This window comes from Arachis hypogaea, chromosome 11 (assembly GCF_003086295.3).
Source record: "Arachis hypogaea cultivar Tifrunner chromosome 11, arahy.Tifrunner.gnm2.J5K5, whole genome shotgun sequence".
NCBI lineage: Eukaryota > Viridiplantae > Streptophyta > Magnoliopsida > Fabales > Fabaceae > Arachis > Arachis hypogaea.
In genome coordinates this window covers 74,908,167-74,921,478 of record NC_092046.1, presented here as the reverse complement: position 1 = coordinate 74,921,478, position 13,312 = coordinate 74,908,167, and the positions used below count along the sequence as shown (strand labels likewise).

The 13,312-nt window shown below is 34.9% G+C and overlaps 1 protein-coding gene across 1 annotated transcript; it reads right to left on the bottom strand.

The window, feature by feature from the left end:
* Positions 1 to 275: 275 nt before the first annotated feature.
* On the bottom strand, positions 276 to 3,725 carry LOC112722234 (uridine/cytidine kinase UKL1, chloroplastic). The gene is made up of 14 exons (XM_025773220.3): positions 3,498 to 3,725; positions 3,123 to 3,214; positions 2,940 to 3,009; positions 2,711 to 2,829; positions 2,540 to 2,636; positions 2,338 to 2,417; positions 1,954 to 2,148; positions 1,780 to 1,863; positions 1,642 to 1,702; positions 1,413 to 1,473; positions 1,185 to 1,275; positions 1,006 to 1,078; positions 831 to 913; positions 276 to 754 (listed from the first exon to the last, which is right to left on the bottom strand). The coding sequence occupies exons 1-14, from the start codon at positions 3,607 to 3,609 to the stop codon at positions 608 to 610; spliced, it is 1,365 nt and encodes a 454-aa protein (XP_025629005.1). The 5' UTR covers positions 3,610 to 3,725; the 3' UTR covers positions 276 to 607.
* Between the last annotated feature and the right edge of the window lie 9,587 nt (positions 3,726 to 13,312).

Here is a 13,312-nt window from a genome sequence, read left to right as displayed (position 1 = left end):
AGCCAAAGCCCAAATATGTTGGAGACGAATAGAAAATTGAAAAACTCGGACCAAGTTAATTTTTTGGAACGAATCTATCCCATATCCAAATTTTTGAGACTTATTTGAGGTATTATTCAATTTTAGATTTTTAAATATTGACTTTTTGTCCCAAATGAGAAATATTCCTTTGCAGCACTTTCGTTTACAGCATAGGGTTTTTCATGTTAGTGGCATAATGGCATTTTAGCACAATATATTTAGTGTCCTTGCTCTTATGTTTCTTGTCCTTATTATAAGGCAAATAAGATTGATCTATTGATATCTAAATATCTTATTAGTCAAAGGTTTACCTACTAAGAATGTGTCATTTGTCATATTAGCACACTACCAAGAAAAAAAAAACCAATCAAAAGCAAAAAGAAAGAACTCATGACACCACAAGTACTTGATATCATGTAGCCTCTGCAAAATTACGAAAAAAATTTTAGAATTGTAAAAATTTAGAGGTGGCCACTGCCCTCTTAAACAACAAAAGGCGGGCGTGTTTATTAGTCACTTCAGTGTTAAACACCAAAAAATTATATATATGTATTTTTCTGCTGCAACGTTCTGTTTTGCTTTCAAGCTAATCGTCTGTACCAAAATAGCGGTCACCAAATTCTCCTAAACCTGGTATCACATGGCACTCGTCATTTAGTCCCTCTTCAATCTCCGAAGTGATAATCTTGAGGTGCGGAAAACGTGTGCATACACAATTTATTCCCTCAGGAGCCTGAAAAGTCGGTGTTAAAATGTGTCACATTGAAATTCATCCAAATATATCCAATCCAGTCTGAACATAAACTTACAGAGATGAGGTTGAGGAATATTATATTGGACTCTGGAACCCCTTTTTTTATAAGAAGCTCAATTGCCTGGCTGGCGGTGTTACCTGGATGAATAACCAAAAGTAGCAATGGAGAGTCATGCATAATTATCAGACAAATAATGAATGTGATGAACAGAAGCTTCATGGTAACTCACCCGTACTAAGTACAGGATCCATCAGAAGAACATGTCTCTCTGAAATATCTTTTGGAAGCTTCTCATAGATAAGCTAAAATGGAGGGCAAAAACATGGTGATCATTATATTTGCTGAGTTGTACCACCTTCTTGGAAATCTAACAAATCAAGAAAGATTGATCAAAATCATAACTGTTACCTGGGTTTCCTCACCTTGACGGTGGATGAGTATCTTTCCTATTTTTATACCTTTACAGCATGCACGCAAAGCATTTTCCATGCTTTCACCACTGAAACATTACAATTGATAAGTGAAACCAACATAGAGAGGGTTACAACATTGTTTACATTTTTAATAAAGTGACTTAATCAATGAGAATTCATGGTAGTAAGAGTGCTAGTAAAACTTTTAAATTGTGGAAGTTACCTTCGTATGACGGATACCCCACACAATTGCCTACAAAACTCAACTCCGGTATAAGTTGCTCCTGGAATGGAATAACAAGAATTTTTATGGTGTATATAAAAAGCAAACAACATGAAAGTGTTGAGAGGTAATGAAGGTAGCTTAGTGGAGTCATCAAACGAAGTTTAGTATATTCATGACATATTTCAAAGCATGCCATGAACATGTCTATCTTCTTCTTTAAACGAACCTGTAGGGGTGATAATATGTCTCTCTTTAAATGGCAAGTAACCAAGACCGTGTTCCACTACCTGTTAATACAGTGATACTAAGATTAGTTCTTATTTGTTAATAATAAGTCCACATACATCTCGATGTCCTTGCTTACCAAACGAATTAGCCGATCAGAATAAAAAACAAAATCATGCTTTGAGACATCCTTGTCACGAATAATAGTATGCATGCCTCTAGTCTGTAAGAAATCCAATATCATAAATTAGCATGAGAAATAATTGGTGGGGGGAAGAAATAAGTAAAATTTAGGAGGGGAAAATTATGCAACCTGAAAAGTAGAGAATATCAAATTCAAATTTGGATATATCTTGCAGAGGTTATGTTGGCCAAGCTTGGTACGAATATGTTGAACTATCAAGTCGATCGCTACTCCATTGTCTCCCCCACGAGGTATGATAATGTCAGCATACTTCTTGGATGGAAGAATAAAATCTTCAAATGCAGGCTTAACAAATTTTGCATACTGACAATACATTGAAGATTTTACATATCAGCTAAGTGGACTTTCATGCAGGGGTTGGTCGACAATCAGAAATTAGCTATTCATGAATAAAGCCAAATCTAAAGCATCAGTAGTGTTTAATTTCTATAATAAGAGAAATCCTAATTATTTCTGAATTCCTGATCTGTCAATGTGATATGATCATCTCACCTGTTCCAGTACAGAGTGTACATCTCTACCCCTTTCAACCGTGTCACGTCTTATTCTGCGGGCAAGCCTTACATCAGGATCTACATAACACGGAATGCATAAGGATATACTATAAAAACCCACCGACACCAACATCTCACTGTCACAGAAAACTGTGGCCAGTTAACATCTCAAAAAAGAAAAATTGAAGAGGATTTCTTACCAGCATCAACAAATATTTTCATATTCATCATGTCTCGGACTCTTTGCTCATGAAAAACCAATATACCCTCCATAATGATTACTTCAGAAGCATTCACCTGACAAATAATAATAAGTGTCTCCCTTATTCATAAAGTTTCTTCTGAAAAATGTTCAACACACCTTGGCTTACCAATCGGAAAACATCAGAAGATCTCTGATGGAGCTTGAAATCATATACTGGAACCTGAACTGATTGCCCAGATTTGAGCTTGCTCAGGGTTTCTACAAGTTGCTCTGTATCAAATGCATCTATACCAGAACCAAATCACACAACTCAGCAATCATCATAATTTGTTGTGCCTAATAATGATCTTAATCAGTTAATTGATCTAATTTAAGAAGTTTCGGGATCACAATACCAGGATGATCAAAATTATACTCATGAACGTGTTTCAGCTCATCATTTGTTAGTCCACGATAGAATGAGTCCTGTGATGAAAGCAACACGCACAATCCCTCTTAATGCATAATTCATGACATGATCATTGATCTCTTTATGATCCAAGAACAAGAAGAAATAATAAAATGAATCGTGTAGTGACCTGACAAACAAGAACAACTCTGTGATCTTGCAGTTGTTGAATGATCAATTCACACACTGTGGTCTTCCCCGATGCAGTGCCTCCAGAGACCCCTTCTCCACGCGAATCAAAATCAAATCGAAGCATTCCATTAACAAAATAACAAAATAATTGAAATTATTTGAATTTTCCAGCTATGATGAGAGAATGCATAGCAAGAGATTCATTTTTCATTCCCGATCGAATACAAAGAAACTTGTATTGTGTTTGGTTCCCGAGAAAGTGAAGCATTCGTTTCATCGCATCACAATTCTTTCTTTCTTTCTTACATTGAAGAAAGAAACATTACAAAAAGAAGAAAGAAGAAGAGCTGTTATAAAGAATGAGTTTATATACCGATAACGAAGGGTTGAGATGGAGCGCTGGGAGAAGTAGGAGCAGAAGGCACCGTCGATGATGGCCGCCAACCGGAGAAGTGGGCGCCGGAGACACCTTCGATAATCTCCATTGCCCTTTCTTTGTTTATCGATTTTTTTAAAATTTTTAATTTTTTTTTATTTTTAAATTGTTTGGTTTCTTTGTTACTTTTTGGTTCGCAGGCAGAACATTGCGATTAACGGCTTTATATAGGTATGCGTTTTGGAGGGATTTGGAGGGACAGAGGATGGGTGGTCTCTCACATCATCACATCACACATTCACTATATAAGCCTAACTTTGTAACATTTATTTTTCTAGACAAGGACATTTTTACTTTTTTAGGGTAATAATTTTTTTTTAAAATCCAGTAATAAATCAGGATTTTGATTGCATATTAATGGATGAACTTATTTGTGGAATATAATATATTTAAACAAATATGTACCTAGAGATTTTTCTTTTTAAGTTAACTGATGTGCATTTGTGTAACATATATGATGTCTACTCTAAAAAAAAAAAAAAAAAAAATCCTAATTCTTTCTTTAATTACTTTTTAATTTATAAAAATAAAGAAATTTTGAATTCTTCTTAATTTTTTTATATTTTCAAAAAAATATATATTTAAATTTTTCTCTATTTAAATGTTAAAAAGATAATCAACAAAATGAATTAAAATTTCCAATTATCATTCTTCTTTAAAATCTTATTATCAATCAATGAAAGTTTTAAAAAGTGAAAAATCAATCATGGTGAATAAATATTATGTTACTTGTAGAAAGTTGATCTGCAATGAATTATGCAAAAGAGAAAACAAAGAACGAAGACTGTGTAGTGAAAAAAATTTTAAATTCTAAGTGTATTAGTATTATTTCTTTTAATTGTCTTTTTAAAATCAGTTGTAGAGGTGTAATATATATATATATATATATATATATATATATATATATATATATATATATATTACACCTCTAGTACTAACTGATTTTTGGATATGAAATTTTTTAAAGGACAATTACTTTAATTAAAAGATCTGTTGAATGTGCAGAAAAATTTTCAAATGAGATTTTAACAAAAGATAATTACAGAAATTTTTAAGATGTCTTAATTATATAAGAAAATTTTTACCAAAAATAAAAATTTTATGTGAACTTCTATATAAAAGGTTAAGAAAACAACCTCCTCCTTGGTTAGAAGACATTTTTAAGATAGTTCGAAAAATTAAAACTATAGTTAAAGAGATCTATTGTCTAAGTATACTAGACCCTAAGACATGTCTAATTGTCGAGACGGATGCCTCAGAATTAGGGTACGGAGGAATACCTAAACAAGTTCTTCCAAACTTATCAAAAGAATAAATAGTTAAATATCATTATGGGATATGAAATTCGGCCCAGAAAAATTATGCCACTATTAAAAAAGAAATACTAGCTATTGTCTTATGTGTTTCACGATTTCAAAAAGACCTGTTTAATAAGACCTTCTTAATCATGACTGACTATAAAGCTGTTTCTAGTGTACTAAAAAATGATGTTAAAAATCTAGTTTTTAGACAAATATCTGCTAGATGACAGGCCATATTATCATGCTTTAATTTTTCTATTGAACACATTAAAGGTGAATCGAATGCATTACTTAATTTTCTAATAAGAGAATTTTTGCAAGATAGAAATGAGTAAGAAACAAGCAAGTAGTGAAGATTATGGTCAACCACTTGACCAACCAATGACTTCATTACAAGCTAGACAATTAGCCATTAAACTTTTGACAATGTCACAGGTTGTTAAGAGCGAAAAATTATCTACATCAACAAAAAGATTATATGAAGTTCCTACTTTTAATAGATATACATTATTACAACTATTTAATCTATTCAAAACAAAACCATTATTAGAAGAACATCCTTACCATGAAAAACTTGTACCTATAAAAATAATGACCTTAGAGAAAGAATGGTTCAAGATAGACAGAAGAACCCTTTACAAAATAATTTTTTCAAATACTTTCTATTACCCACCAGTAAGTATTCAAAAAACTCGAACCTTCTATGAATTTATTTTAGTTGACACCAGATCTATTGAATTAACCCACAATAAAGACCTAACCACAAAAGACATAATAAACTCTAACATTAAGATCTTCAATGTAATAACCTTGTCAAAATGGGAAAGACTTCCCTTCCATTGTAAAAGTTTTACTAAAAAATTCGAACCTCAAAATTACTCTTATTATGCTTACATAGATGCCTGGTGGTACACCTTGTATCCTTCTCCAAAAGCACACTCCTTAGTTCATATGGCTTTGCAAGAAAAATTCTTTACAGTTTCTTAAGTGGTTTTAGGTACGGTTCCAAGTGTTCGGACTGATAGAAGCTATTTTATGAAAAAGAGGCTAGCATGGGTTATGAATATTTTAAAAACAAAACCTTATTTTTAGATGGATATAAGCTTATTTTCTTCATTCCCACTGTAAGAACCGGAGTTTTTCACGCAAAACTATTTTAATAAAATAATAATTTTAAGTTCCCGAGATGGATTCAAAATTTAGAAGTTTTAATTTGAAAATATAAAGGTAAAATTTGGTTTCAATGAATTTTTCGGAGTCAGAAAATGTATTTTCTACAAAAGACCAAGAACCGGCAGCTGAATTGGTCGAACCGGTTTAAGTCTGTCCAGCACTGTGTTTTGAAAAAAATAATATTTTGGAAAATTGATTTATTATTTTGAAAGGACAAAAATAATTTAGAATTGAAAATCGGGCACTAATATTAAAGGTGTTGGCCCAAAGTGGGCCAAACGGACTAAAAACGCTAACGGATTAGACCGAACCCAAACCGGACCCAAGATCCAACATATATATGTGTGATTAATGAGTTTCAAACTCATTTTGAAGGGAAGAGAGAGAGAGAGAACTCGGATAGAAGGTGGTGGGGGGTGAAACCCCATTGTTACTATTTATCCTCCATTTCCGGAAGCTATAACTTTTGATCTGGAGCTCCGATTGATGAGCCGTTTGCACCCACGCGAAGCTCTCGATGAGCTCTTCTTTTCTATTTAAGTTTTCTGGTAAGAACTTGAAACTCCATCCCCAGTTTTCTGCCCTAAGTTTCTGTGCGTTTTGGGTTTAGTTCTTGAGCAAGTTTTGTAGTTTTGCTTGTTTAGGTGATCTCTAGTAGCGGGTAATTATTGGATTTTATCCCTAATCTCGTTGGATAAGGTAAGGTTTCACTAAATCCTTATGTTTAGTTATTTTTTGTATCTTAGGTTTTGATTTTGGTGGTATATGTGTTGTTAGATTGAGTTTTGGATGTTTGTTGGAGTTGGTTGAGGCTTTAGATCAAGTTTGGTGGCTTCATTTTGGTATTTATAGCATTTAGGAATCGGCCAAGGTATGATTTCAGTTTCTTTACGTAATATGTAATGTTTCTGGATACTTAGACTAGTTGACCTTAAGATAGGATTGAATTAAATATATGGTGGATTGAATTATGTATGTGGCATGTGAATTGTGATGAAGATTTTATGAGTTGTGTATGTTAAAGTTTGATTTTGGTGTTGATGAGAAAATTGATGATTTGTGTTGTTGATGGAGATTGATTAATGTTGTATTGGTGGTGTGTGGAAGGAATTAGAATAATAACGTTGATTATGTGATTTTGATGATGATTGTTAGTATTTTAAACGATTTTGAAGGTTGATGATGAATACGAGATTTATTGTTGTTGAAGAGGGTTATTGGTTTTAATTATAAATTATGATATTGGTTGATGTTGGTGAGTGTGTATGTTGAGTGTGGTAATACGAATGTGGATAATAACTGATAATTTTGAGGTTAGTTGATGAAGATTTGTAGTGGTTGTTGATGTTTGTTATTGGTTGAAGATGATTATGAGCATTTGTGATGGTTACGGATGTTGATGATTAAGGATTTTGATGGTGTTGAGTCGTGAAATTGGGATATTATGGATGGTTGAGTTGGGAAAGAAATAGTATGGACTTTGATGTTGTCTTGGTATTGTTTGGGTTATGATTAGTTGGTTTTGCATTGTGAGATTTGGTGAATTTGGGATTTTGAGGCTTTTGGTAAAATTGGATTTTTGGTGAACTTTACTTGATCATAACTTTTGCCTCGGTTTTCCAAATTGATTGAAATTTGTTTAGAATTAAAGATCCTTGAAAACCCTTTAAATCAATTTAAAGTTTGTGAAAATTAGGATTTTGTAGGGGAAGTTATGATCATTCAAAGTTGGTATTGAAAATCTGAAATTTTGCTAACTTGCAGAATTTCATGATTTCTGATATGTGCGAGCGCACACCCTCATGCGGATGCACACCCTGCAAAAATTTTGACCTGTGCGGACACACACACCTGTGCGCATGCACAGGCAGGGAGATGCGTTCTTTTTGCAGCGCTAGCACAGCTTGTGCGCGGGTATATCTAAGGAAGGATTTCAACCTGTGCGGACGCACACGTTAGGAAGGCCAGTCTGTTAGGGGCGCTGACACAGGTTGTGCGAGTGAACAGATTCTGTAAGTTTTGCCACCTGTGCTTACACACACCCCTGTGCGTACGCACACATTTTAAGATCTCTTGGGAGTGCGCACGCACACACCCCCGTGCGCACGCACACACCCCTGTGCGGCCGCACACGCCCTGTTTCTCAAATTTTACTTGTTTTTCAATTATTCTACCTTCCCAACAAGGTTGTAAGTTTCTATAACACCATTTTAAGACTTTTGGGCCTAGTTTTGAGTATTAGAACATGGGATATAACCTAAGTGTTCTAGTAGATGATTTTATGATAAATTAGAAAAAATAGAGGCCTAGGTTTCTGGTGTGCTGAGCATGGGTGGGGTGGAGATTAAAGAAGATTTGGTATATGAGATGAGAACTGAGGAGCTATGAGTTTGGAATGGAAAATATGAATTGAGGATGGTTGAGATGAGTTGAGGACTCGAAGAGTAGATGTTGTTGAAAGTGATTTAAGGATGAAGTTATTGGATTGTTGAAAGTATGCGGAGCCTATATCTCTGGCATAGCAGATTGTTCTGCTGCATGACCAGTTTTGTTGAGAGTGTGCGGGGCCTATATCCCTAGCATAGCAAATAGTTCTGCTGCATAATTTGTTGTGGTTATTTCCTTCTCTACTGCAGGAAGTGTGCGGGGCCTATATCCCTGGCGTAGTAGACTCCCTATTACATGAGTGTGCAGGACATTATATCCCTGGCGTAGCAGAAGAGCTGCTGCATGAGTGTGCAGGGCAATATATCCCTGGCGTGGCAGAAAAGGCTACATCCGGGAGGATGTGTCGGGTTGGCATTTACGGACTGACAAGTGATATCAGGAGCCAATAGGATAGACATTCATCATTTGCATCTTCTATATGCTTGTTTGATTTGATTACTTGAGTTTGCCTAATTGTATAGCATGCCCACTTGCTTCTTGAACTACTTGTTATATATGAATATTATCTGTGTTTTACTTGTTTGCATTATTTGTGTTTGTCTGGTGCTGAAGAGGTTAGGTAGGCGGTGGTGATGGGATCGCACGAAGGTTAGGGTGGTGAAGGCTGTGGGATACAGCAGTGTGATTAGTATTAGTTAGAATTTCTCCTAAGTTTAGATAACCCTATTTATGGTTTATGGCTTAATTTATTTATTTTGTTCTAAGCTTGGATATCTGTATGTGATGTGAAGTTCTAGGATTTCTTTTAGCGTCCCGGAGCCTTACATCTTACATCATTGGGCACTGTTACCATACTGAGAACCTCCGGTTCTCATTCAATACTTTGTTGTTATTTTTCAGATGCAGGTCGTAATTTACTTCGGTGAGATTGCAGATATGGTGATAGAGCGGAGTATGGTTCGTTCTTTGTTTATTTCTGTTTTACTTTCATCATAGTTTTCTCTCACCTTTTGTATATTTATCTTTATGGCCTTAGAGGCTTATTTGAGAGAATAGTTGTATAAGCTATTTTTAACTCCAAACTCTGTATGTCTGTATATATACTAGTTGGCTTAAACTCCGCATGTCGCGACTAGTCTCCTATGATTATTATATTATTATATCTATATATATTCCATTCTTTTGCATCTATATCTTGTATCTTATGATTAGCTTCGTGTGAACGTTTTGCGATTTTGTAATTCTGTCTTTGTGCTATATCCTTCATCAGGCTTCTAGATTATGTTATTTCCTTATATATATATATATATATATATATATATATATATATATATATATATATATATATATATATATATATATATATATATATAAGGCTTAGGACTGTCGTAACCTCTGATTAACCTTTGCTTTACGGCTAGAGGTAAGGCTTAGGGTAATTGGGGTGTTACATTAAGTGGTATCAGAGCGGTTCGTCCTCGTGAGCCTGAGGGATGGACCGATTGTACTTTGATGCATACTCTGGGTCATTTTTCTTTAATGCTATTTAGGTTATCTACTTGATATTCCATAGCATGCTTGTTTGTGAGTGTCTTTTTGGGATAATTGAAGCACTAGACTTTTGATATTGAGACTGATCACCTTGATATTGACTGTTTGGTGTGGAAAGGAAACCCGAATGGCAACTCATGAATGAGGTCGATCACGTTAACGGAGAGGTAGTGAGGATGGCTTACCTACCCTATGCGTTACGAGCTCAACCTTTTCAAGAGGACCAGTTCGTGGAGTTTGCGGCATATTAGTTGACGGATGCGGCTCAGTATTAGTGGCAACGGAAGTAACGACAAATGCTTTTGCGGTTTTTAACTTTGATTTTCAGTTGCTAACTGGTATGGTCTTCAATCTTGTTGAAAAAGTTCTAAAGTTTAAAATAATTTTGAAAATTGGTTTGAAACTATTGGTTTAAATGATTTGGTTTTGAAAGAAAGTCAAAACTCTTGGTTTGAATGATATGTTTTGAAAGGAAAAGTGAGTTCTATGATTTTATCAATTTGTGAATTTGGTTTCCAAATTATCTTATCGAAAGGAATTTAAACTGAAAAGTTTTATATAGGAAACCGTGATTGTAAGTATTTGACTTATGAAAAAATAATTTTTGACTCTCTTGAGAAAAATCTTTAACAATGAATTGGTTTAGAATAAACTTGTTTTAAAGGTTTTGGAAGGATGTTACAAAAATCGGTTTTTGTCTTGAGGAAAAATTTCGGGTGCTTGGTGACGATAATCAGAGTGACGCAGCGGAAGGAGAAAGGGAACTTCGGCACGGTAGAACGGTTTGATGGGGATATATCGCGTAACTCGGATTTTCGAGGGCGAAAATCTTTTTAAGGAGAGGAGGATGTAAGAACCCAAGTTTTTCACGTAAAATTGTTTTAATAAAATAATAATTTTAAGTTCCGGAGATGGATTCAAAATTTAGAAATTTTAATTTGAAAATATAAAGGTGAAATTTGGTTTCAATGAATTTTTCGGAGTCAGAAAATGTATTTTTTGCAAAAGACCGAGAACCGACAGCTGAATCAGTCGAACCGGTTTAATCCTGTCCAGCACTGTGTTTTGAGAAAAATAATATTTTGGAAGATTGATTTATTTTTTTGAAAGGACAAAAAATAATTTAGAATTGAAAACCGGGCACTAATATTAAAGGTGTTGGCCCAAAGTGGGTCAAACGGGCTAAAAATACTAACGGGTTGGATCGGGCCCAAACCGGACCCAAGGTCCAACATATATATGTGTGATTAATGAGTTTCAAACTCATTTTGAAGGGAAGAGAGAGAGAGAGAACTCGGATAGGAGGTGGGGGGGGGGAACCCCATTGTTAGTATTCATCCTCCACTTCCGGAAGCCATAACTTTTGATCCGGAGCTCCGATTGACGAGCCGTTTACAGCCACGCAAAGCTCTTGATGAACTCTTCCTTTCTATCTAAGTTTTTCTGGTAAGAACTTGAAAATCCATCCCTTGTTTTCTGCCCTAACTTTCTGCATGTTTTGGGGTTTAGTTCTTGAGCAAGTTTTGTGGTTTTGCTTGTTTAGGTGATCTCTAGTAGCGGGTAATTGTTGGATTTTACCCTTAATCTCATTGGGTAAGGTAAGGTTTTACTAAACCTTTGTGTTTAGTTGTTTTGTGTATCTTAGATTTTGATTTTGGTGGTATATGTGTTGTTAGATTGAGTTTTGGATGTTTGTTGGAGTTGGTTGAGGCTTTGGATCAAGTTTGGTGGCTTCATTTTGGTATTTGTACCATTTGGGAATCGGCCAATGTATGGTTTTGATTTCCTTTACGTAATATGTAATGTTTCTGGACACTTAGACTAGTTGACCTTAAGATATGATTGAATTAAATATATGGTGGATTGAATTATGTTCGTGACATGTGAATTGTGATGAAGATTTTATGAGTTGTGTATGTTAAAGTCTGATTTTGGTGTTGATGAGAAAATTGATGATTTGTGTTGTTGATGGAGATTGATTGATGTTGTATTGGTGGTGTGTGGAAGGAATTGGAATAATAACGATGATTATGTGATTTTGATGATGATTGTTAGTATTTTAAATGATTTTGAAGGTTGATGATGAATATGAGATTTATTGTTGTTGAAGAGGGATATTGGTTTTAATTATAAATTATGATATTGGTTGATGTTGGTGAGTGTGTATATTGAGCGTGGTAATATGAATGTGGATAATGACTGATAATGTTGAGGTTAGTTGATGAGGATTTGTAGTGGTTGTTGATGTTTGTTATTGGTTGAATATGATTTTGAGCATTTGTGATGGTTTTGGATATTGATGATTAAGAATTTTGATGGTGTTGAGTGGTGAAATTGGGATATTATGGATGGTTGAGTTGGGAAAGGAATGGTATGGACTTTAATGTTGTCTTGGTATTGTTTGGGTTATGATTAGTTGGTTTTGCATTGTGAGATTTGGTGAATTTGGGATTTTGAGGCTTTTGGTAAAATTGGATTTTTGGTAAACTTTGCTTGATCATAACTTTTACCTCGGTTTCCAAATTGATTGAAATTTGTTTAGAATTAAAGATCTTTGAAAACCCTTTAAATCAATTTAAAGTTTGTGAAAATTGAGATTTTGTAGAGGAAGTTATGATCATTCAAAGTTGGTGTTGAAAATATGAAATTTTGCTAAGTTGCAGAATTTCATGGTTTCTGATATGTGCGAGCATACACCCTCGTGCAGACGTACACCCTGCAAAAATTTTGACCTGTGTGGACGCACGCATCTGTGCGCACGCACAGGAAGGGAGATGCGTTCTGTTTGCAGCGCTAGCACAGCTTGTGTGCACGCATATCTAAGGAAGGATTTCAACCAGTGCGGACACACACGATGGGAAGGCCAGTCTGTTAGGAACGTTGGCACAGGTTGTGTGAGTGAACAGATTCTGTAAGTTTTGCCACCTGTACGTATGCACACCCCTGTGCGTACGCACACATTTTAAGATCTCCTGGGCGTGCACTCGCACACACCCCTGTGCGGCCGCACACGCCCTATTTCTCAAATTTTACTTATTTTTTAACTATTCTACCTTCCCAACAAGGTTGTAAGCTTCTATAACACCATTTTAAGACTTTTAGGCCTAGTTTTGAGTATTAGAACATGGGATATAACCTAAGAGTTCTAGTAGATGATTTTATGATAAATTAGAAAAAACGGAGGCCTAGGTTTCTGGTGTGCTGAGAATGGATTGGGTGGAGATTAAAGAAGAATTGGTATATGAGATGAGAACTAAGGAGCTATGAGTTTGGAATGGAAAATATGAATTGAGGTTGGTTGAGATGAGTTGAGGACTCGAAGAGAAATGATGATCTTGA